Genomic DNA, 24,069 nt, shown 5'->3' with positions numbered 1-24,069 from the left:
ATTCTAGTAGTATGTCTTTAGCAAACTGCTGTTGCTACTGTATTTCTTATCAATTTATAGTATATTTCTAAATATAGTTAGATATATTTATTTTTATAAAATATGTTTTTTTTTGTTTGTATTGCTTGTATACAATTAAATTGTTTCTATTTCTATATACACAACATCATTATTAAGTTCTAATAGCTTCGTCATCGAACTCATCACTCGCCTAGTCAATATTCAATTTATTGTTTATTGTTTATTTTTTATTTTATTTTTTTTAATTAAATATTGCGTACACCCGTTTTCGTTTAATGTGCAAATAGCTTCCATTTAAGATTTTTGTAAAATTTATTATTCTCCAAATTGTTTTTGTTTATTGACATATAGTTTAGATAAAAAAAATCAACAAAAAGTAATAGTGAAATTTAATAACTACATTTTTTTGGCTTTTAGCCAAACAACTTAAGTCTACAGTAATTGACTGGGGCTAAAGATAAGTAAATTAAAGTAAATGTATGTTAACTTATAGACAATCATAAATAGATTTTACTATGTTGGTGTGTTTAGAGCGGCCAGATGTTTTAAATATAATCTATATTTTTTTTAATTATTCGTCTAATGTTTTTTTTTCGCATTATAGAAAAAGGTTGCAAGGACAGAATTGAATTTATTTTTTAAAGAAATCTGACATTTCTAAACGGCTGCTACAAATGGATTAGACTAGACTATAGACTAGAACATAGACTAGACTATAGACTATACTATAAACTAAACTATAAACTAGACTATAGACTAGACTATAGTCTAGACTATAGACTAGACTATAGACTAGACTATAGACTAGACTATAGACTAGACTATAGACTAGACTATAGACTAGACTATAGACTAGACTATAGACTAGACTATAGACTAGACTATAGACTAGACTATAGACTAGAGTATAGACTAGACTATAGACTAGACTATAGACTAGACTATAGACTAGACTATAGACTAGACTATAGACTAGACTATAGACTAGACTATAGACTAGACTATAGACTAGACTATAGACTAGACTATAGACTAGACTATAGACTAGACTATAGACTAGACTATAGACTAGACTATAGACTAGACTATAGACTAGACTATAGACTAGACTATAGACTAGACTATAGACTAGACTATAGACTAGACTATAGACTAGACTATAGACTAGACTATAGACTAGACTATAGACTAGACTATAGACTAGACTATAGACTAGACTATAGACTAGACTATAGACTAGACTATAGACTAGACTATAGACTAGACTATAGACTAGACTATAGACTAGACTATAGACTAGACTATAGACTAGACTATAGACTAGACTATAGACTAGACTATAGACTAGACTATAGACTAGACTATAGACTAGACTATAGACTAGACTATAGACTAGACTATAGACTAGACTATAGACTAGACTATAGACTAGACTATAGACTAGACTATAGACTAGACTATAGACTAGACTATAGACTAGACTATAGACTAGACTATAGACTAGACTATAGACTAGACTATAGACTAGACTATAGACTAGACTATAGACTAGACTATAGACTAGACTATAGACTAGACTATAGACTAGACTATAGACTAGACTATAGACTAGACTATAGACTAGACTATAGACTAGACTATAGACTAGACTATAGACTAGACTATAGACTAGACTATAGACTAGACTATAGACTGGACTATAGACTAGACTATAGACTAGACTATAGACTAGACTATAGACTAGACTATAGACTAGACTATAGACTAGACTATAGACTAGACTATAGACTAGACTATAGACTAGACTATAGACTAGACTATAGACTAGACTATAGACTAGACTATAGACTAGACTATAGACTAGACTATAGACTAGACTATAGACTAGACTATAGACTAGACTAGACTATATAGACTAGACTATAGACTAGACTATAGACTAGACTATAGACTAGACTATAGACTAGACTATAGACTAGACTATAGACTAGACTATAGACTAGACTATAGACTAGACTAGACTATAGACTAGACTATAGACTAGACTATAGACTAGACTATAGACTAGACTATAGACTAGACTATAGACTAGACTATAGACTAGACTATAGACTAGACTATAGACTAGACTATAGACTAGACTATAGACTAGACTATAGACTAGACTATAGACTAGACTATAGACTAGACTATAGACTAGACTATAGACTAGACTATAGACTAGACTATAGACTAGACTATAGACTAGACTATAGACTATATAGACTATAGACTAGACTATAGACTAGACTATAGACTAGACTATAGACTAGACTATAGACTAGACTATAGACTAGACTATAGACTAGACTATAGACTAGACTATAGACTAGACTATAGACTAGACTATAGACTAGACTATAGACTAGACTATAGACTAGACTATAGACTAGTATAGACTAGACTATAGACTAGACTATAGACTAGACTATAGACTAGACTATAGACTAGACTATAGACTAGACTATAGACTAGACTATAGACTAGACTATATAGACTAGACTATAGACTAGACTATAGACTAGACTATAGACTAGACTATAGACTAGACTATAGACTAGACTATAGACTAGACTATAGACTAGACTATAGACTAGACTATAGACTAGACTATAGACTAGACTATAGACTAGACTATAGACTAGACTATAGACTAGACTATAGACTAGACTATAGACTAGACTATAGACTAGACTATAGACTAGACTATAGACTAGACTATAGACTAGACTATAGACTAGACTATAGACTAGACTATAGACTAGACTATAGACTAGACTATAGACTAGACTATAGACTAGACTATAGACTAGACTATAGACTAGACTATAGACTAGACTATAGACTAGACTATAGACTAGACTATAGACTAGACTATAGACTAGACTATAGACTAGACTATAGACTAGACTAAAGACTATTCTAAAGACTAGACTTTAAACAAGACTATAGACTGTATTGTAGACTAGACTATTGACTAGACTATAGACTGGGCTATAAACTAGACAAGATAGATTATAGACTAAACTACAGACATTTATAAAATATTGTGGGTTATTAAAAATTCCATCCAGTCAACTCTAAAATAAAGGCTGATATTTTTGCTTCTTCTGCGAGATATAAGGAGTGAGATCGAAAAATTCTTAACACACGTTTTTCATTACATTTTTCAACCAAAGTATTATTTGATTTTTTTTTGATCAAGTTACCTTTGAAAACCATGTCAGTTATTATGTGTGATGTCAATTATATTAATTTTTTGGTTAATCTGATTAAAATGAGTGACCAGAAAAAAGTGCGTACTGAAATTATTAAATATTTTCAACTAAACCCAACTTGGTCTTACAAAAAGTTGGCCAAGCATACAAAGGTCTGCCGTCAAACTGTTTCCAATGTTATTAAACAGTACCGGGAGAACTTGTTAGTTGATAGAAAACCTGATTCAGGTAGAAGGAATGGTCCACATGATGTTTCTAAAGCCAAAAAAAATAGAACGCATTTTCAAAAGAGCTCCCAACACATCCGGTGTAAAGCAGCTCGGTTAGCTCAGTGCTCGGACTATTTGGTACGAAAAGTTAAAGCTAATGCAGGTTTAAAAACATACAAGGCTCAAAAAGTTCCTGACAGGAACGCTGCTAAAAATTTAGAGGCCAAAAACAGAGCACGGAAATTGAAGTCAAGTTTTATAAAAAAATATTCTTGCTGCACAATGGATGACGAAACGTATGTTCTGGCAGATTTTTCGAAACTTCCAGGTCAAAAGTTTTATGTTGCTGATGCTCGAGGGAATGTTGAAGAAAAGTTTAGGACCCAAAAGCAGACAAAATTTCCCAGAAAGTTCTTGGTATGGCAAGCAATATGCAGTTGCGGCAAAAGAAGCCAATCATTTGTTACAACGGGCTCTATAAATACCGAAATTTACATCAAGGAATGTTTACAAAAAAGGCTGCTTCCATTCATAAGACTTCATAATGTGTCCACTTATTTTTGGCCTGACTTGGCATCCTGTCACTATGGTAAACAAGCCCTTGAGTGGTACAAGAACAATAATGTGGTATTTGTACCAAGAGAGGCAAATCCTCCAAACTGCCCGGAGCTAAGGCCAGTGGAAAGATATTGGGCTCTTGTTAAAAGAGAATTGAAGAGTACAAAAAAGGTGTCCAAAAGTGTGGTAGATTTTAAACGGAGATGTACTACATGTTCGAGCAAAGTGACAGAAAGCACTATAAAAACGTTAATGGAAGGGTTTCCGAAAAGGGTTCAAAATTTCATCACTAGTGATTAAAACTTTAAAAATATATTTTTTTTTTTTGTAAATTGTAATAATAATTTGAATCAAATAAAAAAAAAATAAAGCTGTAAGTTTAGTGGTTTCTTTTTTATAAACATATATGTATGTTAAGAATTTTTCGATCTCACTCCTTAATTGAAATTTTTCTGTTATGGTCACCTAAAATTCAGCATGTTTTTTAAGCCATTCAGGGACATTTTCCATTAAAAAATTGTTAATGTTTGTACATTAAATTGTTTCAAGATTGTATTACAGATAAAATTTGCCTTTTCAAATTTCTTTAACAAATAGAAAAAACTTTAAAATTTTTTGAAAATCTGAAAAATTTATGTTGAGGTAACTTTTTGCATGTCTTAGTTTTACAACCCAAACAACTGTATAATCTATTGCCTATAACACAAAAATTGTAATCATCTGAAAATTTCTTAATTGTTCTTAATGGCTGGTTAGAGAAAAAATATAAAAAAAATCATTGACCTCAAAACATTGTCTACATATTGAATATATTGCCTTACTTTTATTGTTGCTATCATAAAAGATGGAAATATACTTATTTTGATATTCCATTTGTAACATATTAAAATATTAGTCAGTATTGGGGTCAAATGAGAGCATTGCAATTGTCACACAAATATTTAATTCTAGTGCAGCTTGTTTAATATTGACAATGGATATTTTCGGTCCTCAAAATGTCAATTTAATAGCGGATATAAAATATTCAGTAAACAACACAAATATTTTTTGCATTTAAAAATCTTTAAGAATCTCAAATTATTTATAATTTGTTTAACAATTATGTGAGATTTTTTAATTAATAATTTTATTTCTTATTCTTAAGTGGGTGATATTTCTTCTTCTTAAAAATTTAAACCAATAGTATATATAATTTTATTATTGGTCTAAATTATATTAATTCAGGGATGGTAATATAAAATTTATAGTAAAATGTATAAGTTGCGCAGTTTTTACTGTGAAGTCATAACATTAACCAGTCCTGGAATGATAGAGTGAGTTGCAAAATATCAAAGGCGCTATTTCAAAAACTTGATATAGGGGCTTCCAAAATAATTATTGGACTGGATAGACGCAGTCTAGGGATTCTTATAGAAAAGAAAAAGGACATTGCTCAGTTAGGACCTTTGTCAGTTAATGGAACAGTAGTACATGTACTAGGCTAGCAGGTTACGCTAAGACGAGGATGAAGTAAGGACGATCGATAATATGTCAATGTCCAGGTTGAAATGCAAGCTAATAGGTTCCTTTGCAAACTGGGAAAAATTGCTAAACCGTCTGAGATATAGTCCTGTTCCCATACTTCTACTCAATTTATTGTCCTTTTGTAGAGTTTTGCTTCTGTGTCTTTAAAGGATGTCACCAATAGACCTTATGGCCTCCAAGTGGAAATGCATCTTCTTATGGTGTATAACCCTTCTAAATCTTAACCTCAGGTGTAGTGCAATTCAGTATAAATAGAAATTATGATTGAATTTCAATTTCAAAAATATTCGCCAATTATCCAACTCTGTAATGTGTTTTCCATCGTCTGTTTAATTTTAATATATTTTCATTTATATTTTAGCAATTTATTAATTCCCTCTAGACCATTAAGCAATTTTGTTGTTTAAAGAAATGACAAATATCGTATGGAAAGCGAAAATTTACATTATATTCGAAAAAAATATTTTTCCACAAAATGCACGTCTCACAATCAAATAAATAATGCAACAAACCAAAAATTTTATTAAAATTTAAATTAATTTTCAATTTCACATTGCCTTCAATCAAAACCACACGTTAATTGTTTAAAATAATTTTCTTTCTATAAACAAAATTTTCGAAAAATTTCTGTTTTTTATATGTATACGAAAATAAAAAGACGTTTTTCTTGTGTTTCTACTCAACAGGACGAAAATCGTTGCCTATTGGAACGTTTGATGCGTTATAAATCGAAGGATGCTGATAAATTGAATGAGGAAAACGAAAGCTTTTTAAGGTGAGTTAAGGTTTTCTATTTTTATGTATGGCTGTAACTGTGTGTCTTTCTGTTATTGCCTTTTTTAAGTGTGCGTGTGTTTTTATTTTAATTTTAGAAATTTTTTGAATATTTTTTATTTAATTTCGCTTTTTATTTTTTTGGTTAATTGGTTTATAAAAATTTGGTTTTATTTGTTGTATTTTGATTTAATTTTACCTTTTCCTTTATCATTTTTAATTTTCATCCATGTAGTGTTTTAATTATAAATTTATTTAGTTTTTTAGTTGAAATAGTAGTATTTTGTTTAGTGTCTTTAATTGGTTTTATTTTTCATGTAGTTTTTTTGATTGTAGATTTTATTTCTTTACTACTGGACGTGACCCCTAAGAATTTTAAGACATTTAAGGCCTTATTCATAATGAATAAGTAAGAGAGTTATATTCGGCTATGCCGAATCTTATATACGCACCATCAAACCTCGTTTGACTCGAATGAAACATACTCATGTCAAATTCCATCTATATACTCGTATTTTTAGGTCAGTTATACACGTTAAAGTAATTTTCAGAAGAGGACCTTAGAGGATTTATTATGGGTCCATCCTCAAAAAATTTGGTAGTCAGAATTTGGTTCGTATTAAATTTATTTGTGTCGAATTTCATCGCCATTAATGAGCGTTGCAGTCATTTTCTGAAGGGGACCTTATATGGGGGGTAGGGTCAATCATGGACCGATCCTCATAAAATTTTTTAGATAGATTTTGATTCGTATGAAACTTACTTATGTTGAATTTCATCTATATACTAGTATTTTTAAGCCAGTAACGAGCGTTAAAGTCATTTTGTGAAGAGGAACTTATATAAGGGGTAGGGTCAATAAAAATGGTGCCTTTCTAGGGGCCACTTTTCAATATTTCAATACCAAACAAACCTTACCTATAAGAAATATTTATGTGAAATTTCAACTCACTAGCCCTTTCCATTCGGACTCTATCGTGCTTTCAACAGACAGACAGACGGACAGACATGGCTAGATCGTCTTAGAATTTAATGACGACCCAGAATATATATACTTTTGTGGGTCTATGACCAATGTTTCGATGTGTTACAAACGGAATGACAAATTAAATTTACCCCCATCTTTTTTGATAGTGGGTATAAAAACCAGGTGATCCCAGACAGTATTATTCGATAAAAATTTGATCAGATTTGTTAAAGAAACATTCTTAATACAGTCCAGATCATAAAAGAGGATTTAACAATATAGTCCGCAATCTTGTAGAGTTCTTAAACATTGTTGTACCGATTATCATTCTTTGTCTAAACAACGTTTGCCATATCTGTTACGTTGTTAGTCCATAACATCGAACAGGCGTCCGATGTAATGACAGAGCAAGCGCATTTTGGATATATTGGAAGCGGTAATTATGAATACCTTGAGTTCCGATTTTCTCCCGTCCACTTGTCGAGTTTATCGTGTTCGATAACACTACCAAGGAAAGTTTTATATTATTTTAGAAAACAGTATAAGGTAAAAGTATTTGTTTTTGTTCGAGGTTCAGTTTGTTAAGCATAGTGCTAGCTCTTGCCATGGTTTCAGCAATTCTATTGCCATACGAAATCACGTGTTTCTTTACCCAATTTAGGGTTATGTTCGAATGTCTCGCATTCTAGTTGATTCACTGACAATCTCTAAATAACAGATATGATCAAAAATCCGAAACAACTTCTGAAAATGTTGTAAAAACTTAAGAATATTTGCATGCAGATGCATCAAAACAACAGCAACAACAATTTAAGAACATACGTATCTTTTAAAATCCATTTTTGACATATCAGGCAGGCCTCTTTCTTCAAAAATTCGAATATAACTATCTTCTCTGTTCAGATCTAAAACCAATTAAGAAAATTCTCGACGAGATGAATTATTAGGTCTCTGATTGGGATAAGAACAAAGTTAGAATGAAATTTCATAAACAGTTATTAAATTCGTGCTTATTTTTACATTAACTGTTTGAGAATTAGTACTTTTTGATATTTTTCTGTTGAGATCTAAAACCATCTAAGGAAATTCTTCGACGTGATAATTTCTTCGGTTTCTGATTGGGATAAGAATAAAGTTAGAATATTGATTTCATAAAACTACAGCAGTTATTAGATTCTTGTTTGTTTTTACATTAACTGTTTGAGAATTATTACTTTGTAATTTAGTTTAAAATTTTTGATGAATAATTTGAATATATTTGCTATCATTTATAATAAAAATCATATCAATAACTATTACGTTGTCACAACATTATTACACTGCTACTATATTGTCAGATATCTATTAATTGTTTGAACACATTTTATCGGCATCACTGTCAGACAGACTAATCCATAAATTAGTCAATATACAATTGACATTTTTGAAATAATTTGAAAGTGGTATCAATATTTTTTTGATATATTCTGGTTTAGAGACATGTATACTTGTAACATGGCCTCCGGTAGGTTAGTGTTTAGTGTTCTAGTCTGGTAGACCGGAGGTGGTGGGTTTGATTCCCACCTGTGGCACTGGTTAAGGAGCACACAACAGGCCCGATAGAGGCCTAGGTGTATTTCTTTGGATTTGATGTGTATACATCCTTCTTTTAAACTAACTAACTTTAACAAGTATTTCCAAAATATAATACACTTCTTCGCAAAAATTTTTAAGGGTAAGAATAATGTTTTAAAATCAATTTTCACCATCACCGCAAGATGAAATAGAAAACAAAATCTTAATCAAATTTCATATCACCAGATAACATTTTTTTGCAAATACTAAAAGCATGCAAATTTCATTGTGTATATAACTATTTCACCTGAGTTTTTTTGGGAACTATAAATAGCTTATCAAAAAACTAATTACATACACATTCAAACTTTTCAAACCCACAATTTCATATTTCAAAAGCCATTCATACATATGTATATGCTGTAAACCAAAAAAACTCAATTTCATTCATTTGTTTTCTAAACAAAAAACATACTACAAAATTGAAATAAAAAAAGTTACCAACGCTTAATTGAAAAAAGAAAAGTTTTTTTAAAGTTCTATTACCCGACAAGGAAACAAACAAAAAAACCAACACTATTTTTCTTTCTTCTTTTTTTCTCCTTTTTTATTTTTATTTTTTATAATTGTGTGTCTATAAATGTTGACGAATATTGAATATTGTTGTAATTATACTTAAAAAAAAATAAACCAAATACAAACAAAAACATACTGACCCTCCCTGATTATCAAAAAAACCAAACAAAAAAATATATATCAATATTCTGCCCCTCCACAAAAATACACTCTACAAAAAAAAACTCAAACAAAAACATGCCAACTGTTTACAAAATGTAGAAAAAGACTGCCGTCAATTTTCAGAAAACGTTCGGATAAACTAAAACGAGATCTTGAAGACGCTGTCCGTGAACCGAATTCACCCTTTACACATCATCATCGCAACTCCTCGAGTCCCTCGTTTCAGGGTGCGGGTGGTGGTGATCCGTACGACGACGACGATCGTGATACCAGTAGTGGTGATCATTGTGTAGAAGCTGGCAGTGATGCTGATATGTATGGTACACATAATGATCAGTTTGGTGGTGTGAGTGGTGGCAATATTGGCGGTTATGGTTATTACAAAAGTGCCTGTCCCACTAACATCTATATGAAATTTGAAGCTCATGAAACGGAATCACATGCGGTACGTTGGAGTCCTATTGAACGTGTCATAGCAACGGGTGGTGCTGATCGCAAGGTTAAATTGTGGGATGTGGGGAAGGGTAAGTTGAAACGACTTTAACTATATCGGTTTATAAAGTGATTTATTATTTTTATTTATTTTCTGTTTTTTAGGTTCATCGGAACCTCGTGCCGTTTTGGGCGGCAGTAGTGCTGGTATAAATTCCGTTGATTTTGATTCCACTGGTACCTATATAATAGGCACCTCTAATGATTATGGCGCTCGTATTTGGACTACAGGAGATAATAGATTAAGGGTAAGTTCTAGTGAAAGTAAGAATAAAAAAGAGAACTTAAAGAAAATTTAATGCGTTAAGTTTAGTTGAATGAAGGTTAATATTCACTTATAGATACTATCAACATGATGAAATTCTTTATAAATATCTTTAATGTAGACGTAAACTCTTTTACCAAATTTTATAAGGATAAGGACCTTTACTCCTTCCCCTATATAAAACCTCTTGTAGAAAATCTCTTTTTTTATCAACCAATTGTAAACATTTTTCCAAATTTAAAAAAAAAAAAAAAAAATAATTCACAACTTTAACAAATTCGCTGGTGTAGGTCACCATATGGTCGGCCATGCTCAACTGTAATTTTAAATTTTTTAGACTTGTATTTTATTTTTCTAAAAAATAATTTATTATACAATATTTTAATGTTGTTCTGAACTACCCAGATACTGATTAGAAAAGACTCTTTTAGAAGAGTTGGTAAATTTCTTTTGCGTGGCCTAACATAAGTTTATACAATTCTCATTTCATTTATAATATTAAATGTATAATTATTTGAGTTTGTGTTATGTTTTTTATTTGATTTTCTATCAAGGAAATTGAAATTTTATTATGCTTATTATAATAATTAATTTATAATATTTTTTTATGTTTAATGATCCTCTACGGAAGATAGTTAGGTGACCAATCACTTAACTAAGTTTAAATATTACCAAGTAATGAAGAAAATCTCAATTATTCCAAAAACAATAACAAAATGTACAGCAATCACATGTTAATCATACAGATGTTTGAAATATGATTATTTATACATTTATTTTGTAACTAGCTTTTTGTACCCGACGTTGCCTGGGATTTTAAATGAAAAAATCTACTTTTCGCCCTTTTCCCAATTTTTGATACCAGTTTTGTTAGCAACGAAACTTGGATTATACATGGATTATACATTCGCCCTTTTCCCAATTTTTGATACCAGTTTTGTTAGCAACGAAACTTGGATTATACATATTTCTGTCATTTTATAATGCCAAATCGAAAATATTTTCGCATTAAAATAGCCAAAAGTTTCCACTTATTTTTTTTCCGTTCTACTCCAATTTTCGGAAAGTTATATAGCCTATTGACGCTTCCAGACATAGATCTTTCTTTGTACCAAATTTGAAGAAAATTGGTTCATCCGTTTAGGCGTGATTGACGCACATACAAATAAACAAATAAATTTATAATATTGTATATTATTGTATATTACACCGTACAACAAATTGGGAAAAATTGTTGCACACATGAGCAAGACCATATACGTTGGAAGCTACATACTTGATGTAGTTAAACTACATTTTTGGTTTTTTATTTTCTGATCGTTTCTTCCTTTAAAAGGACTTTAAAGTAAGAGTAAGTATAATTATATATAGCTTAAATTTGGTTTGGTCTAGTAGGTCAATATAGGTATCGATTGAAAGAGGAGAATAACAGTATTTTTACAAATAAAATAGTTTCAAAATGTTAGAATAAAAAAACTAAAAAAATGTCCTTTTAAATTTTAATCCTTTAATATCCTTATTTTCTATAGTCAGTTTTTTTTAGAAAAAAATATATGTTATATTTACAAATATGGAGTTGCAGACTCCCAAATTTCATGTCTTTATCTTTATTAGTTCTTTGTAAAAAAATTAAAAGTTAAGATGTATTCAAATTAAAAAATTTTTGTTGAGAATATTTTGTTTAATTTTATTTATTATTTATACCAATTACCTACCCCCATTATCCCAATGTCTGTTAATTTTTTATCCTAACGTTAAATTGACAGTTTTCAGACAAAATATCTACCAATTAAACATAACCGGTGGTTGAGATAACAGGTCTTAAAATATATAAAATTTTATTTCGTATGATTATGACGATTTAGTGATTAAAACATGCATGTTCCGAATTCTGAAATCCACTTCAAGATAATATGATAAGCGCAATATTAATATAAATGTAAAATATAATATAATTAATATAAACATTAATATCACGTTGAAAAGCTACATAAAAAACGTTTATATATGTAGACATAAATCTCTCCTCTTAATTTTATAATATACATATTAAAGGCCTGCTTATTGTCGCATTATTGTTGTCTTGTGCAGTCCTTTAATCTCTATTTGACTTTAGCCCACATTCAAAAAATTAGTTTTTCTTCAATATGTCGCAATTGAAATAAAATTCAACATAAATATTTTATTTGCAAAAATAAAACCACGATATACATAAATATTTATGTATATCGTGGTTTACTAATTGCACATGATATACCTTCGCACTGTTGTATTTTTTAATAAAAACTATATAATAAACTACTTTGATAACATTATTGGGATGTCAAAGATATTTTTAAAAGATAAGTATATAGGATTTAGAATAACTATAGAGTTCGGAATAATTGTGTTAAATTAAAAAGGACAATATAATTTCCAAGAAAGGAGTTTTAACATGAAAGGATAAAAAATGCAATATATCCTTAATCGATTGTTATCCTTTCATATTCTTCAAAGTTTCCACTTTTTTAACTTTTTATCATAGAGATAAAGAAACTCGGTCCCACAATAACAAATTTCTAATAATAATTGAGATATTTAAAAAATATTATAAAAATTAAACAAATGGAGCTATGAAGACCAAATTTCAGACTTTTGTACTCCATTCTAATGTCTTTGTTATGAATATTTTTTGTTGAACAATTTCGTATAAAATTTCAAGGATAATAAAGGATAAACTTATAAGGATATTTTTTACATCTTTTTATTCTTAAAAAATAAAACAAAATACGAGAAAAAAATACTGCAATTGTCCTCTTTAGTTTGATACCCACATTGTTATAATAGGATGGCTTTAAATATTTTATAAAAATTTTTGAAAATTGTATGCTCCTCAAATTTTAAAGTCCTTTTAAAAGGACAAACGATCAGAAAATGAAAAACTAAGTACGCAGTTATACCATATAAATTATGTGCTTTCGTATGTATATGGTTTGGTTCGTGTGTGAAAAATGGTGTTGGACCGGGTTATATTTCGCTCAGTCGGAAGATCAAAAACTGTTTTTCGTATTATTGTATTTGTTTGTAACAAACCTAAAAGAATTAAAAATAACTAAAATATGATTCGAATATTATTTTAAAACGACTCACAAATGACTCGAAATGGATACAAAAATTAGTCGAAATTGATTGGCAGTGGGGATCATAAAAGACTCTTTAAGAAGAGTCGCTGGTAGGGTACCATTTTCTCCCGACGAATGTATTATTTATGATCAGAAAAAAATCGCATATATGATCATTTTAATCGTGCAGAGAGTCATAAATGAATCGAATGTGATCAACAATTTCAAAAATGCTAGCTGGGTAAAGATATAATTTTGGGTAGTTTATGGACTTCTCAGTTAACAAGTCTATGGAATGATATATTAACTGGTCTACTATTGAATAGGCTATTGAGTAGTCTATGGATTATACAATTGGCTAAACTATGACTATACTATATCTAGTCTACTGACGGGTCTATGAACAATTCTATGATCAAGTCTATTGACTGATATATTCTTTCTATTCTTTATTGTATAGACTATAAACTAGTCTATTAACTAATCTCTTAACTACTGAACTAGATTATTGATTAGTCTATTTACTTGTTAATATAATTACCTATTGACTCCCCTATTGATTGATCGTTGGACTGATGAAATAATGCACTATTTCTGCCATTTTCATTAACATCTGCAAATACCCCTTTCTCCATTGCAATAAAAACTCCATTAAAATTTTATTATTAATATTATAGTTTTATTTATCAATTAAAAAAAGTAGTATAGCATAGAGTACAAATACGTATGTATTTTTCATTATTATAAATCTTTTATCTTTCACTATTTTCAATATAAAATAAAAAGAAAATGTTTAATTCTTTTTATAAACATATTAACTTAATAAGACTAAAATTTTACTATTCTCTATATAATTACGAGTAGAATTTTAATATTATTGAAAATGTTTAAGAGATTTAAAAGAATTTTTTTTTTTATTTTACTTAAAAAAATATTTTAAAATTCAATATTATATTATTTAGAATTAAATTCCAAAAAATAAATAGATACACATAAATATATTAAAAAAAAAAATTGTATAAAATAAACATAGAAAAAAGGACAAGTGAAAAATAAGAAATTTTTAAAAGTTTAAAATTCAGCTGCAAATGTACTATGTGTTAAAATTTGCTTATAATATTAATTATTCAATAAAGTTTAACTAAATTATATTGCAAAAAATATGAAATTAAAAAAAATTATATATATATGTATGAGAGTTTATAAATGTAATTGCAAAACTACTACTAATAAAATGGGTACTTGACCTCTATAGGCTTTTTTAAAAAATGTATGCAAAAAATTTTAAAAGTTATTTATTTTTGTGGTTTTAATTTTAATATAAATGCTTTTTAATGGTTTATTATAGATTAATATTAATTAAATTACTTATTACTTTATGTTTATAATTTTATTATAGTTTTCTTTGTTTTTCAAAGAAAATTAATAATAAAATCGTTATTTTTTTATTTAATATTTTTAATCAGTCGTCCTTTTTTCCTATCGTTTCTTTTTCAGTTTTTTTCATATAGATTTTTCTTTAAAGAAAATTTGCTTAATAATTAGTTTTGTATAGACTATATTTTTTTTTTAATTATTTCAAGTTAAAGCAATTTTTATTTAATATTGCTTTAATTATTGTTACTTAAGGAGTTTTACCTAATTTGAAGTAAAAAATATATTAAAATAATAATAAATATTGCCCTCGAGTTCTTTTAGTTTTATTATATATTTTTTTTTGCTTATCCGGCACCATTAAGTATTTTTTGTTTAATTTTTCTGTCTTTTGCATATTTTTTTCATTTTGTTTAAATGGCTTTTTGTTGGTTAAAATAATAAGTTTAATTATTATTTTCCTCAAAATGTCTTTAGCTTGAAATTTTACTTTTTAGCACTTGCTTAATAGTTTTTATTTTTCTTTTTTAATTTAAACAAAATATTATTTTGTTTTCAAATTTTTTTCTTTTGTGGCAAGTTGTTGTTTGTTTTTAATCCATTTTACTAAGGTGGTTTCCTTATTTGCGTTTGTTTGTTAATCTTAACATTTTGAAATACTATTTGCTTGGTTTTTAGTTCAATTCCTTTTTAAATCCCTTTAAAATTGACGTCCATGCCTTGCTGCAAAACCACCCTCGTATAATTTACATAATGACTCTGATCTCGCATTTGGTATATTACCACCCTGCATAGTTGAAGCAGACGATGTTGTATGTGATCCATAGCTAGAAGCACTGCTTATTCCTTCATTGCTGTAGGGTTGTAATTTCCGACGTCTTTGATACAGATAAGTCCAAATGGCTATGACGGCTAGTTGTGCCAATAAGAAAACAGTAGCGGCAACAATGATACCTGAGGAAAAACAAAGATAATTTAATATATTTTCATAACAACAATTTAAAAAAGCTTATGATAGGTTGCTAATTAATGAGATAATACTTCATTAAAACTTCATCAGCCGAGTTTCCTGAAAAATCCTTGTTTCTATGCTAATTCTGAAGGGATATATATAAACTAATTGTTTGAAACCAACATTAGAAACTTTTGATTCAAATAGATCATAAAATTAGGACCTGGTGGTAGCCCGCATTGTTCTAATAACGAAAACCTTTTTTTGGGTGATTTTTTTGCAAAAACCTTCCGCGGATAATAGATTTTCTAAAACCCTTCAAAAACTAATAGTCTACAAGTTTGAGTACTAAATTTAGAAGATGTACAAGTCGTATTTCTATCCTAGCATTTTCTCCGTCTAAACAATAACACGTAAACTTCCGATTTTGTATTATATATGGATCTCTGGTATGATGGGACTTTAAACTTCAATGGAATAGATTTTTATGCAACAATGGCCATCACTGCCTGAAGTTCCGAAGCATTTCTTCGACAATATTATTACACTTACGAACTTTTATAGAGTTTTTAGATTCGGTGATCCTTCAAGGAATGATTGGGTAACTTAAAAAATTAATATAGCAAACTAAGGATTTCTACAGGACTCGATATTCTTAACAATAATTGAATTATTTTCGACAGTCAGGCGACACTTCTTTGGTTAAACTCTGACATTTTTACTTCCTTATTGGCCAGACAATGTAAGAATGATCTGTAAAACGTTTTTCACCTGTCTGACATTGCCCCAGCTTGGCTACATGCATAGGGCTTACTATGGAAATTTACCAACCGAAAACTAGCCATACATGTAGATGGATCAAGTTAATGTGACCTTCCTTAAACAAAATATGAACCGGTTTCCCAGAGTGAAGAGATTTGGACTTTGTCTTATTCCTTCGGCGTGTTAGTGGTGACATTGATTACAACCGAAATTCGAGAGAATTTAATTTTGGTGAAAACACTGATGCACTATAAAGTCTATAATTCGGGATACGTTCGGTGCTGTTGCCGAGACAACAAATACCCCACAGAGAAGAGGTTATCGGACTAAGTAGGTGTCAAATGTGAAAGAGTGCGTCGGATGGATAAGAAGTGTGCTGTATTGAATGGTTATGGATGTAAGGTATCTTATACAACGTATCCGGATATTTTTATGGTTTTCTCTTTTCATACCAGAAGTGAGGTTTCTGCATCTTGGAAGTAAAGTAACGGGGCATCAAAATTGCCACCAGCATATGGGAGGTGGTGGTACCATCTTTTGAACTTCCTTAGAATATTGATTGTTTTGTATAAGACTTCTCGCAAATACTTATTTCGAATCCCTTCAATATATTCTTTCCTTATCTTCGAATAAAGTAATTTATGTATGTCTTTTTCCTCAGAGCCTCTACAACTCAATATTTCCAATATCTTTAGCTATCTGTAGGCGTTATATTTAACTGCTCTTATTTTTCCAGTATAGTCTACCGTTGCTGCATTCAAAGGGAGTGTTCTAATCTCAATTAAATTCCTCTATTTCAATATTATAACATCATGCTTAATCTACCTTATTATAGGCAGCTTACCAAACCTCCAACAAATTTTCCCACATTAAATTTATTTCCAAGCACCCGAAAAAAAACGTTCTACACAAACTACACTTGTCGTTTATTTTTTTTCCAGAATTTGTTCTTGTTGTTGGTGGAGGAAAACAACAAAAGTCTATAAAGATTTTGTTGTATTTCGTTTTTGAAGTCATTAAATTTTACAATCATAGATCAAATATACACTTAAATTATAACAAAAACAATTACGTCAAAGCTTAACGCCTGATTGCACACCTTTCTCTTCTTTTAATACTTGGAATAGACTAACATTGTAAACAATTCCGATATCAGATGAATGAAATAGAAGAAAAAAAAATAATAAAAAAAAAAACAAAGTACAACCTTAAACCTTAATCGTCTAGGCACGTTTAGGATTGGGTTAGAAAATAGAAAACATCAACAATGAAATCAACAAGAAAACATTGTCTCTAAAACATGATGAGGACCATAATAATGTTTAATACCTTCGTTTTTTTTTTATTCTCTGTTTCCTATCGCAACTCAACTGAACTCTTAAGTAGTATTGCTCTATGTAGTTAGTGTCAGTGTCTAACTGACTATAAGTGTGTCTATCTGTCCGTCCGTAAGTTTATAAAGTCTGTGAAAAGCGAGCAATGTTTTAAATGAAGAAGAAGAAGTTTGTAACTTACCAATGGCATTAACACAGAATCCTTGTGTTGTTACATCACTAGCAATGAATACAGTTTCACTTGTATCGTAACCACTGCCTTTCGATTGTTGTTGCTGTTGTTTATCGAAGCCAAATTTGTCAGTGATCTGAATTGATTGTACCAAAAGCATATCTTCTTGACTAGGTTTCTTCGTTGTTTCACGACGTTGTCTTCTGAGCTGATGTTGATGTTGCTGGTGATGATGTTCTTGATTGCCAGCATCTGCAATACCATTACCAAAGGAAGCTGAAAATCATAAGAAGAAGCAGAAAAAAAGAGTCAACTAAACATTGAAATGAAGCGATAAAATAAAATGTTATCATTAAACAAACAACAAACAGCTGAATTGCTCCTGCAGCAATTACAACAGCTGCTGCTGCTGGTGGTTGTTGTTGTTATGGTTGTGATGCTGTTACTATTACTATTGCTGCTGACAATGATAGTGATCATCATCAGCTAAACATTATTTTGTTTGTTTTTTTGATTAAGGAAATTAATGTCATTGTTAGAATTGAATTTGATTTTAAGAGTGTTATTGCTCACCTGTTACATTAAGAGATCTACGTTTACGTCCAAATGATAGTAGGGATTTGTATTCACCGCTAATGTCCTCCTGGTTACATTGTACCGGTTCACAGGTTGGCATGCAGGGAGTGACCAAAGCTCTAAATTGCACCACTTCGGAAGAAGGGAATTTGAAAGCATCAAAGTGTGATAGTAGAACCTTGCCCGACAAACTGCTCTTATAGATGGCACCCATAATGAAATGATCGGTAGGACAACCATTGGAATCGATTAAAGTTATTTCAGCAGTATCACCACCATCCATAGCAACCAATTCACGTACAAAGATTTCATAGGGACTGGATTCATCCAAAATCTCGAATTTCAAAGCCAAAGGATCGCCTACCTCAGCAGAACGCATAATATCAGAACCATCACGTGAGGTAATCTTCATGATAACATTAGGTGAATCAACAATAACTTCTTCAGACAAGGCCGGTTCAATGTCACCCTTAACACCCAAGTCCACTTCATTCGATATCGATTTATTGGTCAAATCAAATTGACAAGTCACTGCCAAACCCAAATCCGAAGATGTTACAATAGTGTCATGATGCTGTATAACCACATCGTTCATATAACGTCCCGAACCCTGTTGTCTTACATTACATTCCAAATCTGAATAACCCATACGCAGTTCAAATTCCAAATTGTTTTTCACATCTACCGAACACGACTTGGGAGAACCCTTAGCATAGACTTTGCCATCGAAAAGTTTTGAAGTGCGTATACGTGCTACCATATCACTAGCTCCACATTCGATGGTAACATTATAGCAAGAATAAAGTTCATAGGTTGCTGCTTCGGGTACTTCAAGATAGGGATCTTGTACATCGGAAAGAGTGGCACGACTGTGATGAGATAAACGACAGACCATATCGCCGGTATCACCAAAGTCATAGGAATGGCATCTGAAAGGGGCAAAGTTTAATTTTTAATTATTTTTATAAAAGGGAAGTTTCACAATTATCTCCTAAAAGGAATAATATATTTTCATACTAAACCTGATGTCGACAAAATTTGTTTATCGAGAACATTTGGTTACTGAAAGATTTGAGAGTTCATAGTACTTTTTTAACCCTTTATTAAGTACTTCATAAAACTTTGTCCATAGATTATTCGAAGTAATAGTATAGTAGAAGGCGCGGGGATCAACGGGGCTGGTGGGGTAAAAGAGAAATTTTTCATACAAGTATACAAATATGAAAAAAAGGCTCCCCAAAACACGCGAGCTAGATGCGCGGCTGTATAGTAGTCTATTATTTGGTCCATATTTCAGTTAATGGATTAATCCACAGAGAAGCCGAGAGAGAGAGTTGTCAATAGATCAGACAAAAAACTTGCCAATAAACCAGTCATTAGTCTAATTTAGGAATTAATTCACATAGTCATAAACTAGTCATGATATTACATCATAGACTACACCATGTATTAGTTCACAGAGAAGTCCTTAGATTAATCAAGTCCATAGATTAATTAAAAAAAGTAGATCATAGACTATTTCTCAGACTGGTCTAAAAAATTCGTTAATAGACTAGCCCATCTTCTCATCCATGGACAAGTTCATATATCAGTCAAAAGACAAATCTATAGAATATTGCATAGATCAATCCATAGACTAATCAAAAATTAGTTACTCATTATATTACATGATATACTTGTTCATAGTATTATACAGAAACATATTTTCATATACAACTTCATAGTGTAGTCAATAGTTCTTAGACTTGATAATGGAACAGTTAATAAAATTCAGTACTCTGGTAAATTTTAATTACTAATACAATAAAATCTTTTTTGAGCTTAGTAGATTTATAATCTCCACTCTTTGATCGCAACAAGTCACCGATACAACCTGAACTAACTTGGATGTTCTTCACTGACCCCAGTGGCAAAGAAACCTCTTTAATATAATTATTTATACACAGAGGCGAAAAATATACACGTCTAGTACCAAATTTACACCAGAGTGTTTTAAATTTTTCAATAACATCCGTTGTCAACGTAAATCCATACATCGACAACATTGCAACAATTTGTTGTCGAAAACTAAATTTTATATTGTCTAAATGTTAACAAACGTAGTAAGCTCACGGATTGTTGTGAGTAGTGAGCCTAACATTGTTGTTGTTCTACATATGTTCATATATATTTTGACAACGGATGTTATTGAAATATTATAAACACTCTGGTGTAAATTTGGTACCAGTTGTGTATATTCTTTTCTCACTGCCATAATTTAGACTTAGGATTCTTTCTTATTATAAAACCATCATTTCAGTCTAATCTATGTTTTCTCTTAAATTTTGGCATTTATTTTAAAAACTGATTAATAAATATATGTGTTTGCCTCTTCCATCTTAAGCAGTAATTATTTCTATCAAGAAAACAATAAAAAAACTCTTTATTTAGTATAATATTTTTCTACCAACATCTAAGACTATTTCACGCCTGACAAACAAATTAAATTTAAACTTATCAAAGTCATTGCCCATCTTTATGCCATAAACTTAAAGCAAAAATTTTTTTCTAACATAAAAATTCTTGAAGTAAACTACAATTTTCTAACAATAAAATAAAATGGCTCATATTACATCACATAAAGTTATTATACTACACTGGGTCCGATATGATGATTCGTTTTTTTTTACAACAATTTTGCCATATAAACACTGTCATAAACTCTCATCTTCGCATCTTCACTTTCCGTTACGTTGGAAGACGATTACGCGATTACAACACTCGTAAATACGTAATATATTAGATTATAAAATGAAATAAAGTTAGAATAAAAAAAACTAAAAATACTATAGACTTTCATCTCAAATAACTCTTAAGCATAATCGCTGTGTACTTAAATTTCAAATTCATTGTAACGCAAATCTAAACGTTTCAAATATGTACAACAACAATAGCAAATGCAAACATAAAAAATGAGAACACCTTAGAGCATAATAAATTTTATGAACCAAAAACGGAAAGAATAGAATGCAGAAATCTTAGCAAGTTGCTAGTAGTAACTAAAGAAAACTTTACTCAATAAGCCAAATCATAAATAACTTAACAATTTGACCATTATGGAGTTGAGTGGAGTTTGGAGTGTGGAGCAAAGTGTAGTATAGCGTTTTGTGGCCAAAAGTAAGAAAACCATAACATAAAAATAAAATAAACATTAAACAGCATGTAACCTGTTTCAACTTCTTCCTTTTTTTTCATCCACACCATGGATGGGCCACAAACACACTAAAACTCTAATTCTTACTCTAAAGAGCTTTTGTTTCCTTTTTTTTCCTATACTGTTCTGAAGCCATAATTTTAAATCTCTCTTTTTTTACAAGTTTATAGTTAGATGATTGTTGTCGTTATATACTATGTGTATTAGCTTAGCCGCTTAGTCGCACAGCCTTGGCTTATTATTCTAAGTTTAGTTTTAGTTTCAGTTTATTCTGTATCTTTACCTGTATGGTGAATTTATACACAAATCACGGCACTCATCAATACTGCCAACATCCTGATATACTGAATCTACTGTTTTCAATATTCTACCCGATAAACGTTTAAATTCACATAATTTATTTGGTTCTTCGGCACAATTGTTTTCAAGATAATCGATGCCATCATGAGCCTGGAATGCACTTGTACCCGCCAATGTAATACGATCCATTTCAGACAATTCACAAATATTTGTGGCACGATAATAATTGGCTGATCTGTAAAAAAAAGACACAAAAGAGAATAGAAAAAGACAATGAATTAGAGTTATAGAGTGGTAGTAAATATTTTTAGTTTTATTTTTATTTATTTTTTTCTAAATTCTAAATTGTTTGTTTATTTTCTAAATTGTTTTATTGTTAAAGCTTACTTTTTCAAGTACAAAATTGTTGTCAGTTTTTGACCTAAAAAGCTATTTTCATAGAGCACTTTTTTCTGGATAGTTGTGGTGGGACTTTTGATATATTTTATTTGATTGAAATTTAAAAATTGAACATAATTTTTATTATATAAATAAAATATTAATAGAATTTTTTTATTTCCAAATTAGTCATAATTTATATATTTCTAATTATCTGCAACTTGAAAAAAATTAAGATCAGATGTCTCTCCACATCTATTTAGACAGATATTTTTGAATACTTTTCAAGCAATTCCATGATATTCGTACAACAATTAAAGATGATTTAGTTGCTCAATCTTTTCTAATACATTTTAAGTTTTTATCATATAAGATTAGAATCAATGTCACACAATGCCCTTCTATCTGTAATAAAGAATCGGAACACAATATGAACCCATTTCTATAAGTCTGCAAAAATTTACATCTAGAGATAAAATTTAACACAAATACCTATTTCAAACGATCGTACAAAGTTTTATGAAGATCGGGATATAATTGATCATAGCCTCCTATAAGACGAGTATAAATATCGATATGTATATGTATATTGCTTCTAAAACATGTTAAGACATTCCGAATGGAAGAAATTCGTTATAAATAAAGCTTAAACTTAAAAACATTATGGTCGTTACAACTATAAAATTATGTAATTCTTTAATAATAACCAGAGCAAGGATTTATATCCGAATGCATGTTTGTAGCCAGTAACTCAAAATAACTTTTAACTAGTTTTCTTTTCGAATTAAAGAATTTGTTGTTGCATATTTTGTTATAAATGCATAAATTATATATTTTGCTTTAAATTGAATATATTTTGCATATTTCCCACATTTTTGTAGCATATTTTGCATATTTTTTTAATTTTTCTAAAACAAATTGTTTTGTTTTCTTTGTATTTCATATTTTTCGACAAATTTGGTATTTTTAAATTTTTTAATGCATGAAAATCCTTGTCCTGATATAACATAAATAAATTTCCAATTCCACAAACATAATATGATTGCATCAAATATTATTATGTCTATTGTAAATATATTTGCCGATAATCATGAAATCATTTCTAATAATAAATACAATGCTTTAAGATTATGGCAAAACATAATCAGAATCTTAGAAGGGAGCAGCCTTTCTAAGCCTGACAACAACTTTCCAAAGAACTCATTAAATTTAATAATCTTTAGCAAACTTTTAACAACTGTATTATGTTTTTTTTGCCCAAATCGAAATAATCTCCATTTTATTTTCATTGTTTCTTTATATATTTTTTTTTCATTCTCTACATAAAACACCATATTCAAATATTTAACAAAGTCAATTCTTTAAAATCTAACATCTTTAAATGTTAGAAAATAAAGAATAATCATACTATTTCCTAGACCATAATGTAGGCGTTTGTTTCAAGAGTTAAAAGCAACATGTTTAAAACGAAGTGTCGCTATATGGTGTTTATGCAGCGGCTGCTGTAGCTGAAAAATAAAAAAAAAACATTTGGCATGCAACATCAGATGATAAAAATCAATAGTTAC

The 24,069-nt window shown here is 29.9% G+C and overlaps 2 protein-coding genes across 4 annotated transcripts in view; one reads left to right on the top strand and one right to left on the bottom strand.

The window, feature by feature from the left end:
• The window catches only part of LOC111683416 (autophagy-related protein 16), a 203,784-nt gene that overhangs the window by 4,041 nt on the left and 175,674 nt on the right, over window positions 1-24,069 (top strand). For 2 of the 3 annotated variants that reach the window (XM_046949853.1, XM_046949854.1), the window contains exons 4-6: window positions 6,256-6,344; window positions 9,702-10,126; window positions 10,200-10,342. In XM_046949853.1, the coding sequence (XP_046805809.1) occupies window positions 6,256-6,344; window positions 9,702-10,126; window positions 10,200-10,342 (657 nt within the window). The remainder of the gene's footprint in view (window positions 1-6,255; window positions 6,345-9,701; window positions 10,127-10,199; window positions 10,343-24,069) is intronic. The other variant, XM_046949855.1, reaches the window with a different exon arrangement.
• LOC111683417 overlaps window positions 15,345-24,069 on the bottom strand; it is a 154,409-nt gene continuing 145,684 nt past the window's right edge. The window contains exons 7-10 of the mRNA XM_046949852.1: window positions 22,107-22,358; window positions 18,628-19,559; window positions 18,064-18,330; window positions 15,345-15,788 (exon numbers count right to left, since the gene is read on the bottom strand). Coding sequence (XP_046805808.1) covers window positions 15,535-15,788; window positions 18,064-18,330; window positions 18,628-19,559; window positions 22,107-22,358 — 1,705 coding nt within the window. The 3' untranslated portion in view covers window positions 15,345-15,534. The remainder of the gene's footprint in view (window positions 15,789-18,063; window positions 18,331-18,627; window positions 19,560-22,106; window positions 22,359-24,069) is intronic.

Source organism: Lucilia cuprina, chromosome 4, assembly GCF_022045245.1.
Source record: "Lucilia cuprina isolate Lc7/37 chromosome 4, ASM2204524v1, whole genome shotgun sequence".
In the NCBI taxonomy this organism is placed as follows: Eukaryota; Metazoa; Arthropoda; class Insecta; order Diptera; family Calliphoridae; genus Lucilia; species Lucilia cuprina.
The sequence above is the reverse complement of the archived record's forward strand: the minus strand, read 5'-3'. Positions and strand labels throughout refer to the sequence as shown.